The sequence below is a fragment of the Phascolarctos cinereus genome, unplaced genomic scaffold, assembly GCF_003287225.1.
Source record: "Phascolarctos cinereus isolate Bilbo 61053 unplaced genomic scaffold, phaCin_HiC Scaffold_726;HRSCAF=1367, whole genome shotgun sequence".
Taxonomy (NCBI): Eukaryota; Metazoa; Chordata; class Mammalia; order Diprotodontia; family Phascolarctidae; genus Phascolarctos; species Phascolarctos cinereus.
In genome coordinates this window covers 127,217,968-127,244,662 of record NW_027556098.1, presented here as the reverse complement: position 1 = coordinate 127,244,662, position 26,695 = coordinate 127,217,968, and the positions used below count along the sequence as shown (strand labels likewise).

Below are 26,695 nucleotides of genomic sequence, written 5' to 3'. Positions count from 1 at the left end.
CCTGGTCCTCTCCTGAGATCCAGTCACACATCACTAACTGCTTATTGGACAATTTGAATTCATTTCCCCTTGTCAACTCAAATCCAGCCTGTCCAAAAGAGAATTCGTTATCTTTCTTCCAAAACCTATCCGTCTTCTGAATTTCCCTACTTTTGTGAGTACTACCCTCCTTCTATTAGCCTAGGTTTGAAGCCTCAACTCCTCATTCTTATTTATCTCTCACACCCAATCCTTTTTTCTTTTCTACAGATGACAGATCTTGTCATTTTGAGCTCTTCAACATTTCTTATATCTGTTCCTTTCTTTCTATTTATACAACTACTGCTCTAGTTCAGGCCCACCTCACCTCCCTCCTTGAGTATTTCAGCCTCTTAACTAATCTCCTTGCCACAAGTTCTCCGCATTCTTATTCATCTTTTACACAGCTTCCAAAGTGGGTTTTCATAAAATCCAGTTATCCTTTTATTCCCTACTTAGTAGCTCTAGCAACTGTCTTTTACTGGCTATTATTACCTCTTAGGTCAAGTGTAAATCCCTTAATACCTAAAGGCCTTTACAATCTGACCACCACCTGCCTTTCAGGCTTGTTGCATATTATTCCTTACCGAAGACTCTACATTCCAACCAAATTGGACTTCTTCTTGTTCCTTGTACATGAATACCCTATGTCCCATCTCCTGATCTTTGAACTGAATGTCCCCCATTCCTGAATACATTCTTCCCTTATCTTTGCCACTTAGAGCCTCTAGATTCCTTCAGAGTTTAATTCGAGTGCCATGTTTTACTTGAAGCCTTCTTCATTCTCCCAGATAGCATCTCCCTCCCTCCCCCATTTATTTATTGTGTGTTTGTATGTGTTGTGTACATACATGTTTTCTTACCCTATAGAATGTAAGAACCTTGAAGCCAGCCAATATTTTACTATTTATTTTTGTCTCTGATGCCTGGTATTGTGCATGGCACATACTAATCACTTAAGAAACGCTTGTTGATATGTTTATTGACCAACTTCCGAAAGACTTCAGACAAATTTTAACTTTGTTCTGATTATCTTAGCTACATATTTTTATAAAATTGGATGAACTGAGAGATGATTGTTTTATAAGGATAGAATTTACATCTGGAGCAAAAGATTCTTTGATTTTCATGAGTGCCTCGCTTTCAGTGTAGTTAACACTTTTCTCTAAGTATTAAATTTTATTCAGCCCTATAGTAGATAACTATATAAAGTGATTCAGTTCACTTCAATAATAAAGTTCTAGATATCTTGTTCTAGATAGTATCCCATTCTAAGTAATAGGGAAAAGAAAGACAAAAATAAAACAATTCCCTGCCCTCAAACAGATTACTCTTTACTGGGGGGGGGGATAGTATATACAGTCACTTAAGTAAATAAATATATGTCATAATTTGTGGAGGTAAAGAATACTAATAATCACAGAATCAAGCTGGTACATAAATAGGATTTGCTAGCTGTGAGCCTTGAAGGAATATAGAGATTTCATAATGGGAAGAGTAGGCAGTAGTATTTTCCAGCTTTGTTGGTCAGACTGTGCTCAGGCAGAGAAGCAATAGATGGTTCATTGATTTCAGGAGCCGTGAGAACCAGTAATCCTGTTTTGACTTGAAAGTCAAGGGATAATAAGAAAAAGAATAATAAAAAAATTTTTTCTTGCTGTCTAGCCTCAATTCTGAATCCATCAGTAAGTGCATATTGGGACATTCTGTCCTTTATAACAATTTATTTGTGTGTATAATTTAATTTAGATATAATTGATTAGCCAGGTAGAAACCATCGTAAGACATTTAATAATCCTACATTTCCTATTTATCATGTAATTCAAAATGTTCCTTTCATTTTTGATAAGTTAATTTTAGCTCCTTGCAAAACTTGTATTTCTACAAAAAACCCTTTTCTGTTGTTCATAGATATTTGCATTTGACTCAGTCTTCCTTCTATTTCAGTGACGAAGAACTATCTCAGTACCTCCTACAACTTGTACAAGTTTTGAAATACGAACCTTTTCTTGATTGTGCCCTATCTAGATTCATGTTAGACAGAGCACTTGCTAATAGGAGGATAGGGCAGTTTCTATTTTGGCATCTTAGGTAAGTAGTTTTTAGTTAAAAACAATTTTGGTGGGGGGTGGAGGGGGTGGTTTGTGCTCTTGTGAAATTATCCTGCGTGATAAATCAGCATGTGTGACTAATTTTAGAATGAAAGGGGATTCCGTAAGTCAGTACAGCTTAAACTTTAATATCTTAGTAGTTTAAAATTGTGCTTAGTCTTTTGAGGTACATCATATTCTGCTTGAGACATTTTATTCTATAAGATTTCATCTCTACTTCAGTGTACTCTTATTCTTTTAGAATTATAGCCGTTCATACTATTGATTTGAATTCTCTATACTCTTGTATGGTAGGTTGTAAAGAAATTAATACATATAAGCAGAATTTTTTATTTTTGGTCTTTTGGCTATGCTTCTTAATGTTTGATTAACGAAAAGTAAAGTTTCCTGAAAAGGGATGTGCACATGAGATCATATTCAGTGTTCAACCATTGTACTTGTTGTGATTTAATAATATGTTGGATTTTTATGATTTTGTGTGCCTATGTGAGTGTGCATCAGTTGTTTTCCTATTGATTTGTGGAGAGAAAAGTTGATTTTTTTTTCCTCCATCACTTAAAGAGCTTTGTCAAATACTTAACTGAAATGTTCTCAGAAACGAAATGGGAAATTGAATATTTTGGGATTTTTGTTCACAGTATTTTGACTTGACTTTGAATGCTGTCCTTACAATTTAATTTCAATTTAACGAAGTCATATATTTTTGACAATATAATATGCATGTTGATAAATGAATCATTTTCTTATTGAATCTCTTTAGGTCAGAAGTACACATTCCTGCCTTTTCAGTACAATTTGGTGTAATACTTGAAGCTTACTGTCGAGGAAGTGTGGGCTATATGAAAGTGCTTTCTAAACAGGTATTAGTTCCTTTTTAATGTTGATATTCACAGTCAAAGAAAATTGGAACTGAAAGGAGCCATAAAGCCCAGCAGATAGGAGGGATTTACCCAAAATTTGTTTTGCTATAGAGAAGCAATTTGTGGGGCACATACTGGACTTGTATTCAAAAGAAACCTAGGTTTAATCAGTTCCTCTCTCTTCAGACTCAGTGAATATATCACAAGAGAAAGTCAGCTTATGCCTCTATAGGCCACTTTTTCTTTATCTGGGAATAATAAGACCTGTAATAGATATCCCTCAGACTTGTTGGGATGATCCAACTAGATAATTTATGTAAAAATCTTTGTATGGTTTTCTTTTGAAAACTACCTATCCTTTCACCATTTTTCTATTAAGAAATGGCTGTCATTCTTATGTATTTGAATCAGGTTTTTTATATATCTTGTATATCAGATCTTTATCAAAGAATTTTCAAGCAAAAAACCTTTTCTCATTTAATTACCTTTTCATCTTGGCTGCATTAAATTTTTTGGTCAAAATTTTTCAATTTTATGTCATAACCATTGTTCATTTTATCATTTATGACCCACTCTAGCCTCCTTTGCCTGGTGTAAAGGACTTTATAAACTTTAAAATACTATATAAGTTTTTGTTTTGTTTTGTTTGCACATACAGAGTGTCTCAAGTCTTAGCTGAATTTTAAACTATTAAAACATAAAACTTTACTGATTTTAAAACCTTAGCTTAAACTTAAAATTTAAAAACTTAAAAAAGGTTAAAACTTTTGCCTGAAGAATTTTGGTATATCCTGTGCATGTGAATACGTATATTTATCTAGGTTATATAGGTATGATCATATACATGTAAATGTGGGGTGCATGTTGACATCTCTTCTACCAGTCTAATGTAGCAGATTCCTTAATAAATTCAAGAGATATTTAGTAGAATTGATTATAAGCAGTGGGAGAGACCGTCAACTCCACAGTCCTTATTGTGGACTAAATGTTCACTGTTTCACCAAATAAAAGATGCGTGATTGATAAAGTAGCATTCAAGATGACAGTATTCAGTAAATTGTAGCCAACTTTGCCGTTTTGACATGATTTCATCAAGTGTGTTTTGAACCTCACTTGAACTCTATTTTGTAACAAAGGGAAAAAATTCAGCAAAACAGAACAAAGGGATTATGTCTGATAATATATCCAGCATTCTGTGTCCCTGACTCCTTTGTTGTTGCAAAGTGGAAAGTGTGTTTCATCATCTCCAGGCCAGAATGAGTTGAGTCTCTATTGTTCAGCATTTTTTTTTCATTTTGTTCATTGTTATCCTGGCCTAGTTCTCTTTTCTCTGCTTCTTCAGTTCACATAGACTTCCCATTCGTGTGTGACAGTTAGTTCAGCCGTCCCTCAATGGATGGTCATCCACTTTGTTTCAGATATTTTGCTGCCACAAAAACTGCTGATATGAATATTTCAACCACAAAATACTGATAACAATATTTTGTTATACTCAGGACCTGTCTTTAACCTCCTGAGGGATTGATGGATCAAAAACTCTCAGCAGTAATGGGATCTCATCCCCACCCCATTCTTATCCCCATATAGAACAACTATATATTATTCTCAATACTAATAACAAATCACATTATAAACTCCTTGAGGGTAGGTTTTCTACCGGATTTGTCCATTGCCAAGTAGAAGTTAAGCATAGGTGGGTGCTTTGTAATATTTTTGATAGGTGTATTTTTTATATTTATTGATTGAAATAACCTATTTTTACTTCTTTGAGGTAAATTAAGTAGAGTATCTGTTCCTAGTACCATTGCATCATATTTTTTCCATAGTGAATTTATTATTATAGTTTATAGTTTCTTAGAATTCCTTCTAATTTTAGCACCCTTCTAAGCTAATTGGTCTTTAGCATACCAATCCCTTCCACAGCATCTTTCATGGTCAGAACTTAATTAAATATTTTTGGATTGGCATGGTATTCTGTCTTTAATAATTATACCCCGAGGGCTATTGAAGGGCAGTATGCTTGCACCTCTAGGTAAAGGGTTCTTAGTCTGCAGTCTCTTGAGTTCTATGGATAAATTTTAGATCTGTGAATTTGCTTTTTTAAAAATATTTTCATAACTTTCAATATAATTAGCTTACTTTATAATCTTATGTATTTTATTTTATGTACGCAACAACAGCAACAATGATGATGATGATAATAATAATGCATTTATATAGCATCTACTATATACCAAGCACTGTGCTGTGTGCTTTACAAATATAATCTCATTTGACCTTCACAGTAACTCTAGGAGGTAGGTGTTACTATTTTCCCCATTTTATAGTTGAGGAAACTGGGAGAAAAAATAAGTGACTTGTCCAAAGTCAATAATAACAACAACAACAACAATAGTCAATAAATATTTATTTAGTTCCTGTGTGCTAGGCATTGTGCTAAGGACACACAGTAAGTGTCCAAGTCTAGATTTGAATTTGGGTCTTCTTGAGTCCAGCCAGGCCTTGCACTGTATCTCCTGTGCTGCCTACCTGTCTGTTATTCTGAGAAAGGGTCCATAGGCTTTACCTGACTGCTGGGGGCAGGGGTGGGGGTGAGATGTAAGGGTCAGGTCCATAACATAAAAAAGTTTATTAAGAATCCTTGCTCTAGGTATTAAGCATAATTTTAGAAGGTAAAGAAGTCCTCTAGAATTCTTTAGTTTTCCTTAATTTAATTAGCACTCTGTATAAGGTGCTATTACCTAAGAATTCTGTATTTGAAGTTATGTTTTGAACATAAATGTTCTCTTGGGATAAATAATTGCACAGTTATAATTTTTTTAACACATCTTCATTTCCTTATTTACTCTTAATTTTCCTCTTTTAAGGGCAAGAGGAGTTCCCTCTCATGATTTTTTGGAGTCAGTGAATGTGTACCTTATTTGTACACATCATGTTTTTATACACGTGGATAACTTTAATACTTAGCCTTCATTTTTTCTCCTTTTCATTTTTTTATAATGAACTTAATAAACATCAATAAATAGGATTATTTCTATGCACAAAGAAAAAGAATTGCATATGATACTATTAACTTAATTGTGTACTTCCTGATATGTGTTTTTATATTTATTTATTTTATATTGATTTGTCTCTTTCTGTGACAACTGCTCTCTTCTATGTATTTTACGTTTTGTTAGTTCTCTTTTCTTCCCTTTTTTTGGTATCAGTCTTATTCTTTCTGTCCTTAAAACTCTTCCTAAATGATAAGAATTCAAAAAACAAAATTAATTTTTTTGTAATAAATAATTCAGATCAAACCAAAAAAGCTATGCATTGATTGTGTCAGAAATTGTATATTTCATTCTTAACTCTGGTTCATCACTTTTTAGTCAAAAAGTTCAAGGTATGTTTCCTCTTCTGTCTTCTGGAATTGACATTGTTCTTACAAAGTTGTTTTCCTTTTTAATTTTTTAGTTATTATATAAATTGTTTTCTTGGTTCAGTCACTCTGTATCATTTCTTAAAGATTTTCCCAGATTGGTCTGAATCTATTTTCTTGGTCATTTCTTTTAAATATAGTTTTATTCATCTTTTGTTTTTTATTATCTCCAGAATTTCTCCCAGCTTTCTTACTCCCCCTCCCCTCCCAGAGCTCCATCCCAAATAACAAGTAGTGTTCTAAGGAAAAAAGAGAAAGAACAGACCAACAACAATCAGCAAAACTAATCAGTGCATCCAGAATATCCAAAAATATATGCAATGTACCGTACCTATATGCAATATACCATACCTGTGGACCTTCCATCTCTGCAAATAAGTAGGGTGGGTGGTTTTCTCTTATCTCTTCCTTGGAGCTATGCGTATTCTTTTGCTGTATTCACTTTTGATTGTTTTATGGTTGTTTTTTTCCATTTACCTCATTCTGTGTGTGTGTGTGTGTGTGTGTGTGTGTTGTGTGTGGTGTGTGTGTGTTTGTGCCCTGCTTTATTTCACTTTGCATCAGAGCAAATCTCCATATTTCTCTGTATTCACATTATTTCTAAATGCATATACTCCATTAAATTAGAGAATCCTTTTATACACACTCTTCTTGAACGTATCTCATATTCTTTCTCCTCTGTGATTATAGTCATCTTGTTTAATATGCCTGGAATTCTTATCCCTCATTCTCCTCATCTCCTCCTTGTTTAAATCTTGCCTGTCTTTGTGAACCCAACTCAAATGTTAGTTTCTCTATGAAACTTGCTATAGTAGCCCTCTTCCAATCCAGATATGAACTCTCCTGCCTCTGGATTTGCTGGGTTTTTTTTAAAACTCTTTTATTTTAATTTGTTTTGAACATTTGATACTTGTACATGGCTTTCCTACTTGATTTAAGCTCTTTAAGGAATAAGTGTAATAGCTTATTTATATTTGTATCCATCTCAGTGTCTAGAATAGTATCTTTAACATAATTGGTATTCAGTCAATGTTTGATTTGACTGAATTGAATCAGAGCATCCATGTAGTTTATCTAACCTTTAGTGTTACTTGGATATTGAATATCTGATCCATAATAACCACCATTGGTTTAAATTGTGTTCTTAGTCATATTAAATTGCAGAAATCAAGCCCTTCCTCCCTTCCCCAGTTACATCTAGAGAAATTCATTCTGATGATTAAATCTTTTTTTCCTCCAACAAAGTCCTAGTCTGTTGCCATGAGTGTGTGTATGTGTAGCTAGAACTGTGAAGAATTAGAGTTCTTACAGGTCCTCCAAAAGTGGAAAGGCTTTGAGTATGAGCCTTTATGGTCTCTTATCCAAGAATCCTAGCTAAAGTCATAGAAACTTTTCAGTGTGGCTTCAGGGTGTTCAATTTTTCAGCCACAGCAACCCTGAAGGACTGTATATATTAAATTATTGAGATCTGTGATTTGTGTAGGAAGAGTGATTAATGATTTCCCACCCAACTGAAATCCTAGATCTCTCATATGACCTCATCTTCTACAGAAGGAGGGAGTAATAATTGTATTATGTGTTCAGTTTATCATTTCCACATTATGAGGCTTAAATGAGACCAGAGTTGGAAACTGTCATAATTCAGGATTATTCATATTTGAAAGAAGATCCTTTGCAGCATTACATGTATCCATTTATTCAACAAGCATTTATTTAATGAATACTACAGATATTTCCAACACTATGCTAAGTGTTATAGAAATTGAAGGAAAAAATGATAAGCTCAAGAAATTTAGAACCTATATGATGAAACAAGACACATTTGTGTGTTAATAACTAGAGAACAATGCTAGGGCCCAAAAACAAGGATGAAAAAGAGGAATATACATTTAAAATTAATTGACTTCTTAAAGATAATTTCTTTCTCTGAGAACTTTTTTTCCCATTTTCAAAGAACCTCATTTTATTTTGTAGCAACATAAACAGAAGATACAATTCTCAGGTTTAAGTTCTTATTCTTTTCTATGATCAAGAGCAGAAGAAAAAGTTACTAGCTGTCAGTTCTTATTAGGATTTTAAACCCATAGAAAAGACAAGGTGACGAAATACTTAAAGTAATTGGCTCATGACCATTGAGGTTTTCATTGCATTTTTCAGGAAGTAAATGTCAACCCTGTCAGAGATGGGGCAGAAAAATTCCCAACTGTGCAAACACGGAAGAAATTCAAAGTAGAAATGCTTTAGAAAGTTCCTGTTTGCACAGTAGCGATTCCATTTTTCTCACTTGTTGCCGTGTTTATACAGCTCATAGAATTGTGGAAAAGTGCAGGGATCTGGGTTTTGACAGAAGGCTGACCTGGCAGATTTCCACTGTTTCAGTTTTGTAATCAAGCAGCTTACAACTTCCACAGTATCCTGTCTGCTAGGTTATGTTGTATCAGTAGAAACTTTAGGTTAATTTGCTTACCTACACAGCTCTGTCTGTTTCTTTCCTCATAAGCAGACTTTGGAAAATAAAAATGTGAACATCTTTAAGGATATTAAGTTATTTGATGATGAATATGTGATACTAGGGTGGTCATTATGGAATTTCATGTATGATGTGAATATCAGATCATGTTTACAATCTTTTCTTAATTCTGTAAAAGCCAAGGACATTATCTTATTTTTATCTCTGTATCTCAAAGCCTAGCACAGTAGTATCCACATGATAAGTGCTTATTACATATGAGAATTGAATTCGAATTGAATTCCATTGGTTTTCATGGAAAATAGGAAGGGAAAAATATATTTGTATTTTATGTTCTTAGTGCTTCAGGTAGATGAAGATTTTACCTTTCACTTTCAAGGTTGGGATGAGGTGCAGTTAACTGGGTGATGAGTAGTTTTTCCTTTACATAGTATTTATCTTTTCAAATCATTCTTTTCCTTCTGTAATTGATGTTTGCCTCCATAGTCCTTGAAAAAAAAAACTGATTAAACCTGTTTGTTCCACCATACTTACCCGTTCATTTATGTACAGTCTGCAAATAGAACAGTTGGAAGTGAATGTGATCACAAAGCCACAATACACAACTTTTGGTAGCAATGCCCCTTCTGAGAACCAGTATATTTAGTGTAAATGTGGTACAGGAGAAAAAGCCCTAGATTTGATATTGGAAAACCTGAGTTACATCCTGTGTTCTGCAACTTTGCTATGTATATGACCTTCAGCAAATCCCTTAAGCTATCTGGGCCTCTGTCCTCCTTTGCGAATAAGAGGGTTTGAACTAAGAGATTTCTAAGATCCTTTTATCTCGGAAATTCTGTGTCTTTGAGTTTATTGGTCATTTATTTTAGATTCTTTTAGCATTCCACTGCTAGTTAGTTAGAAATTAAAAGAAAAAATTCAAACCAGTCAGTTTGTTAGCATGCTAGTAGCCCCAGTTAAAGGTTAACAACAAAAGGACCAGTTGCATCAACTGATTGAAAAATTGTAATAATTTTTCTTTGAAATAAAAATCTTTTTTTTGGCCTTATGCATTAACACAGACTAGTGGCACAGCTTTTGGTCCTTTGAAGTATTCTGAAATTTTGGTCCTTCTAGTGTTAAATGGATGAACAGCAAGAATAATTTTTGCAGGGGTAGTGTTTTGAGAGGAGTTATTTGTGCATTTGAGAGGAGGTTAAGAATATTTCTGCAGAAAGTTCATCATATAATTTAGACTACAAGAGTAGACATTAAATTCCTGTAAATGTGTACAAATATGTACAAATTCATTGCAAAATAAGATTGTGTATTTCTGTGTAGTTGGTCAGGGGAAGGAATGAAGTATCAAATGTAAGCTTTCAGAGATAAACAGCATTTTAGTAGGCAGCAAGGGGGAAAGCTGGGCATTTCCCCTGAGGGCATTGGCATAAACAGGAAGGAGGCAGAAACAAGCAGGGAGGAAGATTAACCTCTTTGAGGTTGATCAATACACAAACCAGTCTTTATCTGCAAGATTTTATCATCATTTGATTCTTAACTACATTGTTGCTTTGCTGTGTCCAAAAAGAAAAAAAAACAGTACAAGATTTTGACTTGCATGGTGGTCAGACTTTTATCCTTAAAACCATCAAGTTTATCCTGAATCCACACATTCTAAAATGTTTCTCAATCACAGACTTTGACTATATAATGTTAGATTGAAACTGGCATCAAAGCAGTGATTAAAAAAAATTGTCAGTTATTTTTAAAGGTTGACTATGAAAAGTAACCATCAAGTATTGCAGTTAATTGCTTTAACCTTTCAGAATCTCTACATCAGAATTAATTCAAAATGTGTGGAAATATTGAGACCTTCTTTTTGAGAATTCCTTACAGTGACAGTTTGCCAGGATATATTTTTAGTGACATAACATTTCCCTGATCCAGATACCTTGTGTTCTGTTTCTTTCACCTTCTTTCTTGTACACCTCAGTTCAGACCCATACTTTGGAACCAGATAAGGTCAGAACACAGAAAATTTGTTAACTATTACACCTTGGTTGTGAAGGTCAGTTTCCAATATGGACTTCGGTCTCTGCCATAGAGTAGTACTCTTGCACCTGTCCGTTTTATATTATTCCAGATACCATCATGCTAATTCAAGCCTGTGTTTCCACAGGCCCCAATTACAATAACTTCCTAATAAACTTCTTATCTTTGATGCTCCCTCTATTAGATCCAAGCTGTTCCATCTACACAAGCCTGATGATATCACAGGTACTCTCCACCATCCTAAAAGCTTTAGAACTTTCAGTAGCCTTCAGAATAAAGTGTAAACTTCTTAACCCAGTATACAAAACCCTACGCAATCAGTTTGCAACCTACCTCATCAGTCTTTACTTTATATCATTCCACAAAGACACCATCTTTGGTAGCCAAACTGTATTGCCCTCCATCTTTTAGCAAATCCCATTATTTTTTTCCCTGCCATGGCTTTGTATAGTTATCTCCAACCTCCCAAACCACTCTATCTTTACGTGATTTTCATAAATCAGTCAATCAAATACTGCCTCCTCCATGAAGCTTTCACTTGATCTTTATCTCCTGGCTGAAAATTCTCTCTCCTTCATCTGAAATCGTGGCATGGTAGCAAGAATTATTCCTCATACTTATTCTGGCTTGTATTTATATGTCTGTATGCCCATCTACCCTAATAAGGTAGTCTACTCCTTGGCAGTGATTACCCCAACATCTGACACAACGTATTCTTTATTGCTTGTGGCCCATCTTATTGAATAAGTTAGTGATCTGGGGCAGCTAGGAGGCACAGTGGATAAAGCAGTTAGACCTAGAATTTGGAAGACCCAAGTTTGAATTTGATTTCAGCCATTTGGGCAAGTCACTTGACCTCTCTCAGCCTGTTTCCTCATCTATAAGGTGAGAATGACATAATACTTCCTAGGGTTATGAGGATCTTATGAGATGATATTTGTAAAGTACTTTGCAAAATTAAGTTGCTATGTAAATGCTATCATTATTATCAGTAATAATAACTTATTATTAACAGCAACTTTTTCCCTAGATGCCTTCTTTGCCTAAGTTAGACTCTGAAGATTTTTAAAGATGATTGAAGATGGAAAATACTCATGTGCTAGGCTTATGCTTTTAAGTAAAATTTCTTTCATTTCTCACAGCACAGTTTTGTTCCATCACGTTTTAATACCATAACTTGTTCAACCATTACCCTAAATGATAAATACCCCTCAAATTGCAATTCTTTGCTAGCCCAAAAAGAGCTGTATTTTTGCACATCCTTAGTTTGTTTTTCTTAGGACTAATCCCTGCTTTTATCTACTCTTCCTCTAATTCCTCCTCCTCTTCCTCCCCTTTCCTTCCTATCGCTCTGTTAAATGAAGTGTATTTCTATATCCAACTCTGAGTCTTTTCCCTCTTCTGACCAGTTCAGATGAAAGTAAGTTCAAAAGTTAACCACTCCACCCACTTTTTCCTCCTTATTTTTATAGATGTCTACTTGTGCTTCCTGAATATGTGAGAATTTTCCCTAACCTTCATTTTCCTCTAGCTCTGCAAAGTATTCTCTTCCCCTCCCTCTCCATTCTTCTTTTAAGATCAAGACATAGCAGAATGAATCATTCCCATGTCTTCCTAGTTAGACTGCCCTTATGACCCCTAATGATGATGGGGTTCAGATGGAACACATTTGTCATTTTCCCATATTAGAATGTAAGTAGTTTATCCTTTATGATTGTCCTTTCCTGTTTACTTTTTTGTTTTGGTGAGGCAATTGAGGTTATGTGACTTGCCCTGAGTCACATAGCTAGTGAGTGTTATGTGTCTGAGGCCAGACTTGAACTCAGGTCCTCCTGACTCTAGGGCCAGTGCTCTATCCACTGTGCCACTAGCTGCCCCTCCTATTTACGTTTGTATGTTTGTCTTATGTTTGAATGAAGCTCAGCTCTTTTCATCAGGAATGCTTGGCAGTTCTTTATTTCATTAAAGATCCATTTTTTCCCCTGTAGGATTATACTCGTTTTTGCTAGTAAGTTATTCTTGGCTTTAAGCCTCTGTATCCTTTGCCTACTGAAATATCATATTCCAACCTCCCTGCTCCTTTTTTGTGGTAGAAGCTAAATTGTGTGTTATCATGAGTGTATTTTTAATTTGATTATATTTCTGGGAGTTTTCATTCTGAGATTTTTTTCAGGAGCTGACCAGTGGATTCTTTGTATTCCCATTTTCCCCTCTCATTCTAAGATTTGGGCAGTTTTATCTTAAGATTTCTTGAAATATATTTGTGGGTTTTTTTGGGGGGGTCATGACTTTCAGATAATCTAATGATTCTTAATCTTTTTTTCTCTTTAATCTGTTTTCAAGATTATTTTTTTTTGTTATGACATAGATACCTTTACACTTTGGAGGGGGTTTTTTTGTTTGTTTGTTTTTTAGTGTTTTGACTTGGTTTTAATTTTTTTTTTGTTGCCTCATGGAATCATTGTCTTCTTTTTGGTCCATTATCCCTTTCTAATTTTTTTTCCATGGCTCTCATTTTTTTCCCCCCACTTAATAGTATTTTTTTAAAAAAATTACATGTAAAGGTAGTTTTCAACATTCACTTTTATAAGATTGTGAGTTCCAAGTTTTTTTCTCCTTCTCTTCCCCCTCCCCAAGACAGCACGTAATCTGATATATATAGGTTATACATCTACAATCATATTAAACATATTTCCATATTAGTCATGTTGTGAAAAGAAGAATCAGAAGAAAAGGGAAAAATCATGAGAAAGAAAAAACAAAAAAAGTGAAAATAGTATGCTTCAATATGCATTCAGGCTCCATAGTGTTTTTTTCTGGATGTGGATTGCATCTTGGGTCTTTTAGAATTATCTAAGATCATTGTATTGCTGAGAACAGCTAAGTCTATCAGAGTTGATCATAACACTGTATTGTATAGTTCTCATTTCTTTTGCAGTTTTTTCCTCTAGCTCTCACTTCTTTATTTTAAAAAAAATTAACTTTTAAAATTTTTTACTAAGTCTCTTAACAGGAAGTCAAGTTGAATTTGTATCCACACTGTGTTTTTCTTTTAGAGTTTGCTTGTATATGTTTTGGAGTCATTCTTTTCTTTTGTGTTTTTGTTTTCTCTGTCACTATAATAGCTCATTTATGATGGAATTCTTTTGTTGCTGTTTTTTGCCCATTTTCAAGCTTGCTTTCTGACTTGGCACTAAGTGCCATTTAAATGTTGTTGATGCTGCTGCTGCTGACAGTGAGTGTTGTAAGCACTTTGTTAGGTTAGCTTTGCATATTTCTGGAGCAGAGGTTGGGGTCAATCCTGTTGCTGATTTCTTGTGGTATTGGGTGTTTTGTTATTCATGATTTCAAAAATGGCTCAGACTGGAGACCTGAAAATTTTTGTGACCCCAAAATGGCCAGACCCAGGACAAAGTCTGATCACTGCCTCCTGGACTGAGCTCTTGAAGTTCCTGACCTGTGTTGGGGTCCTTTCAGCCCCCATCAGCCACCTGCTTTCTTCTTTTGGCTTCAGATTGGTCTAGAACCTGGAACTGAAACTTCATTCCACTCCTGGGATTTGAGCTATACTCTCACTGCTTGTTTCTGAACTTTCTCCTTGTTTGGTATAGAGCCTAAAGCCCGTGACAGCTCCTTATCCCGGAATGCCACCCTGCAATGTGTATCCATTCCTCACTGGATCTGTAACCCAGAACTAAGTAGTGAATAAGAAAGCTGCTATTTGGCACTTGTTCCAGAATCTGCACAAGGTCTCACCTTACAGATCTGGTTTTTCATCTTGCTCTTGGGTATGGGCCTTGGAGTGCTTTGTGTGCTGTGTTCTTGTCTAGACCCTGTCCTAAGTATCCCAAACTTCTCTCTTTATCTCCCTATGTAGATTTAGATTAGGAACTTGACTATGATTTTTTTCTTGGATTTTCAATCAGGATTCAGTCTGGTACATTTTCTAAATATTTTTGGAGGAGTGTTGGTAGAGACTCCCCTGTACTTCTTGATACTTTGCCATTTTGGCTTCACCTCTGTTCTTTTAAAAATATTCTTCCTAAATTATTTTGCAAGGTTTTTTAATTTTGGAGGAAGGAGAGAAAGGAGGTAAAATATTAATATGATGATCACATCAAACATTTTTCTTTTTTCCTTTTCCTAGTGATTAATTTCTTGAAACTTATGTTTCAGGTTGAAGCTCTAAATAAGCTGAAGACCTTAAATAGTTTAATAAAATTGAACGCAGTAAAATTAAACAAAGCAAAAGGAAGAGAGGCAATGCACACATGCTTAAAACAAAATGCTTACCGAGAAGCCCTTTCTGATCTTCCGTCACCTTTGAATCCTTGTGTCATACTCTCAGAACTTTAGTAAGTAATGTATTGCTCTCCTTTTAAATAGAAAATGGGTCATACAGATCACAGATTCTTAACCTATGTCCATGAACTTGGTTTTCTTTCTAATATTTGTATAACTATTTTCAATATATTTTTTCCTTTCTAATCATATATATTTGATTTTAAGACTTTAAAAATATTATACTCATGAGGGTTTTATAGGTTGCATTAGACTTCCAAAGGAGCCCTTAATACACAAAAAAAGGTTAAGAACCACCAACTTTTGCTGTAAATATTGATAGTGGTCTTTTAACTTAGTAGACCTTTGTCAGCTGATTCTGAGGACGTAGTTAAAATGGCATAAAATCAACCATTTCTTTAAATCTGAGTTTTGCCAGCTAAAGGTATTTCTAGAATCTAAGGTCGTGTTCTTAAGCTAGATTTAAAATATAAATGGACTATTATTTAGTGTGGAATGGTCAACATTTAAATTCAGATAAAATATACTTATGGCTTTAGGAAAGTGATATTTTAAAAAATGGTCAATTCCATTTATTTACATGTAAATAAATTATGATGTATGCTCTGTGGGATATCTAAATCCCTAATTGGACCTTTCTTCCTCAAGAAGTCAGAATATCTTTGTGACAAGACTGTTTTGAAGCTAACGAATATTTTCTCCTGATTTTGATGCCATTCAATATAATACAGATTGATGACAATACAGAAAGATAATTGAGTCATGAAAAAAATGGAAGGAACTCTGAGGGATTATTGGAATGAAAGGTGAAAACAGTACAAAATAAAGTATCTCAAATTTCAGTTTGATCCAGTCCAGACATGAAAAGTGCTCCCAATATGAAGCAATTGAGAATAGTGTTATGAAAATCTTTGTATTTTGTGAGTCCATGTCATTGGCTTAATGCTGCATTCCTGCAACCATGTCTGTTCTTGTAGAAGCTTTGTTGCTGAGGTGGAATGCTCTTTCTCTATGTCTTGAGCTCCAATTTCCTGCTCACTCAGAGTGAACAGTTGCTTGGGCTATTTGAACCCAATAACTCATACAAAATGATCTTATTATTTCTTTAAAGTTGAATTTTCCTAATGATATTTCTCTTTTATTAGTGTTGAGAAGTGCAAGTACATGGATTCTAAAATGAAGCCTCTGAGAATAGTATACAACAACAAAGTATTTGGAGGAGATCCAGTGGGTATCATTTTCAAAAATGGGGATGGTAAGTTCTATTTTTTTAGTTCCTTCAGGTTTGTGGTTATTGCCTGTTGCTATATTTTGGCAGATGATTTAAATGTCTATTCAGGTATTTGTGGAATGAAACAAGATGGAGGGATTTTGGGGAGGGGGGAGGGGGGAGGGGTTCTTATATGATGGGCTTTTTATTACATTTTTAAACATAGATTTTTTTTTTAAGTAAGAACTTCTAAGACAGTCACACTAACAAAGGATGTTTAGGATGTTTACCTGTTACCTTGGAAACCTTAGTTTGAATATGCAACTGCGTTTATCTGCATTCTCTCAGCATTATTTTTTTTGGCAGATTGAGAAACAAAAAGTAGCTAATACAAGAACAGCTAAAGCTCAACCCCAATGTGAAACATGGCTTTTAATACCTTCAGGTTCAGGTCTTAAAGCAAGCCTGCAGAGAAAAAAATGACATTATACATTGGATTAAAAAGTAATACTAATACCTCTCAAATAGTTGGTGCTCAGTAAATTCTTAATAATTAAATGATCTCAAATGGCATTATGATAGAAAGACACATGAGGGCCTGCCAACTAACTAGTTATTTTTGGAATTGTATTATAATAGAAATAGAAACCTTACATATAATTTCTTGCATATAATTTATATATAATCTTACATATAGTTTCTTAATTTTACAACTTCTAAGAGAGGGTATTAAGTTGCCTGGTGTCACAAAGCCAAGAAGTGGCAGATGCAGCACAAACTAATATGTTATATAACATTTGTATTTTGTAATATTACCATGATCTTTTGTAAATGTTCAATTCTTTTCCCTATTTTCAGACACATTTTGCTGCCACACTAATGATTATTAAGCACAGTAAACCAAAAGCAAAAATAAAGCAATCTTTTCTTTTAGATCTACGGCAAGATATGTTGACTCTCCAAATGTTGCGGTTGATGGATTTACTTTGGAAAGAGGCTGGATTGGATCTCCGGTAAGGAATTGTAGTGAATCCATTTCTTAGCCGAGTCTTATGTTCCTCCTTTTTCATTTGTTTGCCATTTTTAGGCTTTTACCCTGAACAAAAATTGAAAATGCAATTCTTACTTCATGGAGAGTGAGGGAACTTTTATTCCACCCTTCACTTTGATTTCCTCTTGCATACTCCAAGTTTTCTAAAACTGTCAGGGTTCTGTTAGTAAAAGCATCAGATTTGCATGGCTAGTGCAGGAATTTGTTTTGCTTGACTGTGCATGTTTGTTAAAAGTATTTTGTTTTTCTTTTTTCTCAGTTAAAGGAGAAGAGAGAGGAGGGTACAAAAAATAGGTTTGTTTTGTTGTTGTTTATAGGAAAAAACCCCCACAACAACAGATTTTTATTCATGTATTTGAGTGTCCAGTGATAAGATACAGCTCAGGTCCCGCCATCCTGCATGGCGTTCTCAGATCACAGTTGAAAACTGGCAATGGCTTTGATGGCATAACGTGGGAATATATAAGTGGTAGCAATAATAGTCTTGACTTTCCCTGTTCTTATCCTTGAACATCTCTATCTTTACCTTAGATAAGTATTTCCTTCCAGGAAGAGAAGAGCTAATAATAGAATTATTCAGGGATATTTTTGATTAGTTGTATTTATTGATGTTTTATATTCCTATTTATTAATTTTATGTTTTTTTCCCTCTCTGTAAAGAGTAAAAAGTAAAACTCAAATAGTTAGGCTAGTTGACTCCAAGTTCAGTATTCTTCAATTATATCACTGTCCATGTTGGCTATATGGTGATAAGTAATATGCATGAACTCACTAATGATTTAATAAAACTACCTTACTGTAATTTTTCAGAATAGGACGAGCAGAAATGGGCTACCCTCCACTTTTTGAAAGGGTTGCAGTTCACTTCTGATGATGAGGTTAGTTAATTGCAGGAAAAGGTATTAAAAGTGGAAATTTTACAAAGCAGTTTTATTCTTCAGTCTTTCTGGGTTTGAATTAGTTTAAATACTTTTTATTCTTTGGTCCATTTGACAGAGATAAGCCTGGAATTTAGATTTCTTGCCTGTCATTCATTGTGCTGATGCATGATTGATATTCTTTCCTAGAGTACGGTACAATGAAACAATTGACTTATGTCTGCTTGTGATTACAAAGCACTTTCACAGTGCATTTTCTCATTGGAAACTTGCTAATCTTTTATGAGTTTGGGAATGTGAGTGTTGACTCCACTTTTAGATTGGCAAACAGGGGCTCTGATAGGGTAAAAAATTCAGCTAAAATCCTATGATGAGGAAGTGGCTGAGCTTGGACTCCCACCTAGGGCTTCTGAGTCTGTGTTCTTTCTGCTACTCCTCTGTGCTTCTCTTGTGCTTTTCAAATTTTTTGATTAGTGTGTCATAGTTAAGTTAGTGAATTATTCCATAGGCCAAAGAGGATGTGAATGCCAGAACACTGAAAAGATGGAAATGCGAATTAAATTGTTCAGGCTTGCTTTTAGTGCTGCTGGTGGCCTTAATGAGAAGCTTAGGGACAGATACTGGATTCGGTGAAGTCCAGAGGAGGTGGACAGCACATCAAGGATTTGTCCCTAATCTGACTTCTGCCAAACCATTTCTCTAAGCATGTTGGTTTTTTTCCCTTCTGTTTGTAAGCATTCAGTCCTCCAGGGGCTTAGGACCTTCCATTACTGCCTGTTTTTGCAAAGGACGTTATTGGGCTTGTGCCCAGTTTGACTACACAAATGAGATGGGGCAAAGGGCCAAGAAAGGGGGCCAAAGTGCACTTTGACCTGTCACCACGTCACTCACATATGTCATGTCATGATGGGGATAGCCAGTAGTTACTTTATATTAGAGCTTAGTTTTTATTACCTTTTTTTATAAACATAATGAGGTACTGGGAAAATTGACATATTCCACAATTGTTCTCCGTAACTGATAGAGAGAAATTTTTTTCAAAAGAAAAAGAAAAGAAAAAGTATCCACTAAATGTATAGTTAGAAAAGGAATGCAATAACCCTTACTTGTACTGACCCTCACAAGTGTTTCTTGGATGACTACCGTGTCTTCTGTCATGTGGAAGGCAGAAGGGAGTTTTGGGGGAAGGACTATAAAAGGAGCATCTGACTGCTCCAAAAGCTTTTAATCAAGGGATTAGCAGTTTTCCTCACATAAAGAATAGACACCAATAAGTCAACCTGATGACCTCATTCAGGGTCTATCTTAGATCTGTTTTCTAGGCCTCCATTGACTAAGAAAGCATGCATTAGGTTCTCTTCCTATAGAAAAACATAAATCCATTTTTCCTGGCCTTCCTGTTGGACTGTGAGGCTGTACGGGCAGCCTGAGATTAATTTCTTTTTTCTTAGTATTCATACTGGGCTCACTTCAACCAAAGGAAACCAAAGGAAATCCATTTTCTTAAGCTACAAATCAGTGCCCTTAGTTTCTGAGGAGAATAATGCATTTCTTTTCTTGCTAATATATATGAAAGCATTGTTGGAAGTATTTCCTCTTTTTTCCCCTCTTTTTACTAGTATGTATGTTGTTCTCAAGGATAAATAACATTTGGCTGTAAATAATACCATGACTTTACTTTTTATAGTAAAGTATATTCAAAGTATATTTTATTTTACAGGAATCTAGTCATTCTTGGTTGAGTTCCATCAATTTCAGATTTTAATTTAGACAAATGATTTGATTATTGGTTGTTTCTAAATGATTCTGCTATGTGATCCAGAACAAAGCTATGCCACAAACCTAGAACAAACCATTATTCTCATTTATAAACAGGAAATTTAGATTGGGAGGGATTAAAGAAGAGGTGGGATTTTCATATATTTGAGAGTCAGGGTTCACACTTCCATGCAAACTCCTGGCTCTTTCTTAGTATTCTTTTAGAATCCTACCCATATTTCTAATCAAACCATCATAAGCTATCATGTAGTAAGTGGGAAATTTATCCTTAGATGTTTACTTAACTGACTAGTAGTAACTTGTCAGGAACATTTTCTTCCTGATGTGATATTCGCAACCAGAAATTTTGTTGCAATCATTTGACTTAAATTTAACCATTATTTATTGAGCAATTATTATTACTCAATACTATTAAGTCTCATGTAGAAAACAAGAGAACCATAAAACACAGTGGCTGCCCTCGAACAATTTGCAGTATAGTAAGAGGATGAGACACTTCAGAAATATTCTAGAAATGCCACCAGCAAAGAGATACAAAAATGCCAAAGCAAATTTTATGGACCGTAAGTTAAAATGAGTGAGAGGTTAGTATAGAGCAATCAGAAAAGATTTCATGAAGAAAGTGAGGAGGCTGCTATTTGAAGGACGAATAGCATTTATAGTAGTTGGAGAGAGGCAAGAAAGGGGAATGACATAAGCAAAGGTATAGAAACCAAAATAAGTAAGGGAGAACTCAGATAATATTAAACTTGACCATAACATCATATAATTCCATTGTAATGCCTTTTGGTAAAATACCCCAGATGCAAATTAGTAAGTTACATTATTTTACTTAACTATTGTGTTTTCCTAGAGTACAGTATGTATCTATAGCAGAGGGCCAGGAGTGGGGTGACGGCAAGGAAGTGAGGAGGCTCACTTAACTAATCGGAAGGGTATATATTCAGTAGTAGAATACAAAGATGGTTAGGTAGGATGGAGCCAAGCCAAAGAATTTGGTTTTCGTTAGAGGTTATCGAACAGAGTAGTGATCAGATGAAATCATTGTCTTCTGAGAGAGGCATCACAGGCGTACTTGGAAAAAAAAGTAGGGAGGGAGACTGTCTAGAATAGTGTTATAGATAGAAAGGTACAAAGTGATGTGGGCTTGAATTATCATGGCAGGGGAAATGAAGAAGAAGGAATGGATAAAGGAGGCTAAGAGAAGAAGCACTAAAAATTAATGATAGATTCATTGAAGGAAAAAAATCTAAGGTTTCTAGCTTAGAAAATTGGATAGTGCCATTATCAAAACTATTAAAATTTAATCTCATTCCTTAACTGTCTTATCCTGGAAATATTTTTGGTAATATGGGTCTTAAACATCTAGTAATAAAATCAAGTGTTTTTAAAACAATAAAATTCAAGTTTGCCAAGCAGGATTTTTGAAATTTCTTTTCCGTACCGAGTCTCCAAGCATCTGAATTCTCAGACTTGGAAGGAATCTTAGGGGGTAATCTAGTTCAGCCCATACCTGAACAAGAATACCTTACCCAACATACCTTTCAAGACCTCTAGTAAAGGATGGAGCCCACTCTGATTTTGGGTAGTTCTCATTCTTAGGAAATTTTTCCATTCATCAAGCCCAGACTCACCCTTTTCTGATCTTCAGAACCGAAGAGAAGAAATCTAATGCATATATCTATATATCTATATATCTATATCTATATCTATATCTATAAGCATGGTGCCCCTTTAGATAGTTCAAGATAATTATAATGTCTCCATTAGGTCTTTTCCAGTTAAAATCCTCCCTTTTTTCAGCTTATCTTAATATGGCATGATTTCAAGGCACTTCATCTTGGTTGTTCTCCTCATTACTTTACCTGAAATGTAGATCCCAGAGAACTTCAGGTATGCTCTGACCAGGAAATATGGCTAAAACTGAATGGAAAGGAGGATAGTCTCTTTACCCTGTCACCAGATTGAGGGGGGGGTTAGAGAAGGAGGAAGAGGGGGAGGGAGAATGTGTATTCCTTTGTCAGGGATACAGCAGCCATATTTATACTGATAAGATACTAGGTGATGGATTTTTTTATTCAGTCACTGAAACTTGTGGAATTATCTACTAAGGTGTGGAAGGAAATTTCCTTAGTTTGGGAGAACCGGGCTTCTGAGTGCATGAGTGAGGGCCTGGTAGGGAAGAGAAGGAAATAATTATGTCTGCAACTGGACATAAAAGGTAGATATGACAAGCAGGGGCCACATTCAAGGAGAGCAGGGTCTACTGGGAGTATCTAGTCGGGGCTCTGCTTTGGGTGAAGGAGTAACAATTTTGTGCACTCAATGGCATACATATGCCTTTGCTGTTTTTCTAGAGTTAATCATCCCAATATGGACTTTCATTTATTTTGGGTAGAAGAGTAAAAGTTTCATTTTACAAAGCTTCTTATGGCTGACTTGCTTCTGACTTTAGAACATTGAGAAAATGAGCTGCATTTTTTCCATCTAGATTACAATTTTTTTTTTTGCAAAAAAAATGAAGTTGAAGATAGTGTTGTTCTCTCAATCTCTCGAATAGATTTCCCCTTTATTTGTTCTGTTAGCCTATAGCCTGTTACCTGTAAAGATCATCTAATGTAATGCATTACCTGGATAGCATGTGAATCAGTTAAGGGTTTATATAATAAAGCTGGCTTAGCATATCAAGGAAATTCCAGTAAATAGTTCCACCTATTGCCTTCCTGAGGGAATTACTTCTTAACAAAAAGTAAAACTATTCTAATTTTCCTTGTGACACTAATATTATAAATAGAAGTTGGGGGAGGGTATAACCAACATGTTTGGGATTTCTTGGTATAATTAAGGGGGAAATAAAAGATTTTATTGACCCAACCTTAAAATAAGTTATTTGAATACATGTACATCTTCTCATGTTTCCTAAAAATATATCAATGTGTTTTTATTTTTTTTTATTTTAGAATGCTGCCGTATGGTTGTTTAGCAACAGGAGACCGCTCTGGCCTTATAGAAGTTGTTAGTACATCTGAAACAATTGCCGATATCCAGCTAAATAGTAGTAATGTTGCTGCTACAGCTGCCTTCAATAAAGATGCTCTTCTAAATTGGCTTAAAGAATACAATTCTGGGTTAGTTTATGCTTTTTTTCTGATTATCATTGTGGTTTTAAAACAGTTTTGTCAGTAACAGCTCTGAAGAAAATTTATCACTATATTGACATTGTATAGAGGCAAAAGTTAGGATTGATATAATTTTATAGCAGAGTGAACCAGAAGTGGAAGGGACTGCTTTAGGAGATGGCTGAATGTCCTTTCATTTAAATGCCTTCACTCGCAGTCTGGATCACTTCTTGTTAAGTGTGTTGTAGAGGGAATTTTTTATAAATAGTGGTTGGACCAGATGGCCATTGAGGTCCCATCCAGCCCTCATATCTGTGATTCTGTATTAAAGATGAATAGAAAAGAATATTGATGTCCTTTAGTCAGGCTTATCTTTGTATTCCTAATGTCTAGTACTGTGCATGGCACTCTGTAGATGCTTCATAAATGTTTACTGATCCCACTAGATCACAGTGGAACTATAATACCTTTACTACAATCTATATGATCATTAGAGATGGGTAGGTGGCACAGAGGATAGAATGTATGTCAGACTTCGAATCAGGTAGGCCTGAGTTCAGATGTGACCTCAGATACTTCCTGGCTGTGTGGCAAGCCACTTAATCTCTCTGTCTCAGTTTTCTCGTCCATGAAATGGCAATAATAATAGAATTGTTGTGAGGATAAGATGAATATTTGCAAAGTGCTTTGGAAAACTTAAAGTCCTATCTTAATGCTAGCTGTTATTAGAATCACTAATGAATTCTGCCTTGTCTAGACCAAATTCTAAAGCTTGACTAAGGGTTTCATGGTTAGAGTCTAATAATTTTTAAAAGCAAAATCCAAGAAACTAGAAGTTTTTGGTATTGTGGTATTTCTGGGTCAAAGGGTATACACAGTTATAGCCCTTTGGACAGTTCCAAGTTGTTCTCCAGAATGGTTAACCAGTTCACAACTCCAACAGTAATGCATAAGTGCCTCTATTTTTCCACAGGCCCTCTAGCATTTGTCATTTTCTTCGACCTCACTATGGCCTACTCTTCGAGACTTACCTCTCCTACATCCAAATAGTTGCCAAAAGCTATTAATCTTACCTGTATAATATTGCTTTCATATCTATTCCTTTATTTCTACTTCCATTGATACTACCTTAAATTAGGTTCCATACATATCAATTGTAATATTGTTAGCACCTCCTGACAGATGCCTATAATCTCTCCCTATCCTAATATGTCCTATACACTAAACCCCTAATGCATGGCTGTCTACATGGTTTTGTGTTGCCAGCCACATAAAGTACAAACTACTAAACCAGGCATTGAAGGCCATTTGCATTTTTTCTAATCTTATTTGATAATATTTGCTTTCATGTCCTCTACATTACAGCCACATTCATTCTATCCTCCTTTCTCCATGCCTTTGCCTACACTGTGAAATACTGGTGATATGGCCAGGAAGACCTCTTCATACTTGTATTGAAGTATGTGCTCTTCTTCCATCTTTGATCTGTTCAAACTTTTTCTTCCTTTGAAGCCTAACTCAGATGTTATCATTATTTACATACTTATCTCTCTTTTTGAGCTTCTTAATTCAGTTTCCTCTTTGTATTAGCAGCACCTGTCACAGTACAAGTGTCCTAATTGTGCCTTTTGTTTCTCGTGGACTTGTTTTAGGGATGACTTAGATCAAGCCATTGAAGAGTTCACACTCTCCTGTGCTGGCTACTGTGTAGCTTCTTATGTCCTGGGGATCGGTGATAGACACAGTGACAACATCATGGTCAGGAAAACTGGACAGGTAAGTTGCTATCTGCCATCTTTCAGTGGAAACCCCATAAATACTGGGTTATTGCTGTTATCACATGTCCCCAAGTGTATTACACCATTCCTTATAGAAATTCTAGACAAACTGACCAACTATTAGCTTTAGGTTTTCATTCTAAATCTTCTCTGAGGTAAAATTTCTTCCATCATAGACCTTGTGCCTATGTGCCTCATACCTGCCATGATTTCTGCTCATTTCTAGCAATGTCACTGAGACATTTTGATTAAAATGACCTGGGTCTATCCACTTAAGTTGTGGAAGTTTAAAATGAATATAGATCTACATGAATTGAGTCTGGATAGAGGTGAGGAGAGATAATGACAGGGAAGGAGTGGATTCCTCAAGAAATAATGGGACATGAAGTCAGCATGCACTGGGGGTGCTGATGAGATCTGAGCAGGCAGAAGAGGGCAGCGCTGAGACATGTCGAGCCGTAATCAGTCCCCATTTCTTCCCCTTCCAATGCTCCCTTGACTTCTTAAGGGTCCTGGTTTTCACTTTGAGAAATCTTGGTATGGACAATCTCAGCATTAGAATACTGTGTTGTGTTCATCATTGAGAACAATGATTTAGGCCAGATTGTTCATTATGAAATATCTTCCTTTCCACATGAAATTTTTCTTGGGTGTGAATCACTGATTCATATTTGTACACAATTTCATTTTTTAGTCAAATGAATAAGGTAAGAATACTTTGTGTGTGGTATCATTTTCACATAAATTTCCTGCTCCCAGCATATTTCCTGAGATATAAAAATGGTTCAGGACTTTACGAGGAAAAAAAAAAGCCTTAATGAAATTAAATGGGCATGTTTTGATTCCCCTAAGCAAAAGATGGGCCTGTAGAATCTGAAACTTCCAGTAGATCTATTCTCATTAAGCCATATATACTCATAGATAAAACAAGCTTTGGAGTGATACAAATGCCTTCTGTCACTGAAGAGTCCAACAACCATAGTTCTACCCAGTGAATTAGAGCCTTTGCTAATTTAGTTAGTCTTGCTTCTTGAAAGCTAGACATGGAAAGTTGCCATAGTACTAAAAATATACTTTTCCTTCCCACTGTATACATGTTATTTCATATATATTGCTTTTAAGAACCTAGGAGTTTCTTTTTTAAAATTTAGAAATGTTCAAAGAAAACTCCTTCCCAAGGGAAAGGGAACCCATGGACTGAGTTTTATGAACAGCTTAATAAAGAGCTGAGGTGAAACATCTCACATCATAGGCCTCTGACTTCTGAGAGATTAGTCTTTCCATTGGAAACACATCAGTAAAATATAGTCCAGTAACTGGGAAAATGAAATTCCGTTTGTTTTCCTAGCTCTTCCACATCGATTTTGGACATATTCTTGGAAACTTCAAGTCTAAATTTGGCATTAAACGGGAACGAGTGCCTTTCATTCTTACCTATGATTTCATTCATGTCATTCAGCAAGGAAAAACAGGAAACACAGAAAAGTTTAACCGGTGAGTGTGTCCCTGATGTCAAGGTTAAATGCATCTAACGCTTTCTCATCTGGCCAGCTGGATTCAGCATTTCCTATTCAGTGTTTCTATTTGGGGAAGAGGTTATCTTTTAAAGGCCATTTGCCTGAAAGTGAATGAGTGTACTATTTCCATTCAACTCCTTAAACCCAGAA

General features: G+C 35.2%; 1 protein-coding gene across 5 annotated transcripts in view; it reads left to right on the top strand.

The window, feature by feature from the left end:
- The window catches only part of PIK3CB (phosphatidylinositol-4,5-bisphosphate 3-kinase catalytic subunit beta), a 192,147-nt gene that overhangs the window by 140,575 nt on the left and 24,877 nt on the right, over nucleotides 1–26,695 (top strand). For all 5 annotated transcript variants that reach the window (XM_078146783.1, XM_020986126.2, XM_078146782.1 and 2 more), the window contains 8 exons: nucleotides 1,966–2,109; nucleotides 2,890–2,989; nucleotides 15,088–15,266; nucleotides 16,359–16,468; nucleotides 17,358–17,436; nucleotides 23,092–23,259; nucleotides 24,903–25,026; nucleotides 26,377–26,522. In XM_078146783.1, the coding sequence (XP_078002909.1) occupies nucleotides 1,966–2,109; nucleotides 2,890–2,989; nucleotides 15,088–15,266; nucleotides 16,359–16,468; nucleotides 17,358–17,436; nucleotides 23,092–23,259; nucleotides 24,903–25,026; nucleotides 26,377–26,522 (1,050 nt within the window). The remainder of the gene's footprint in view (nucleotides 1–1,965; nucleotides 2,110–2,889; nucleotides 2,990–15,087; nucleotides 15,267–16,358; nucleotides 16,469–17,357; nucleotides 17,437–23,091; nucleotides 23,260–24,902; nucleotides 25,027–26,376; nucleotides 26,523–26,695) is intronic.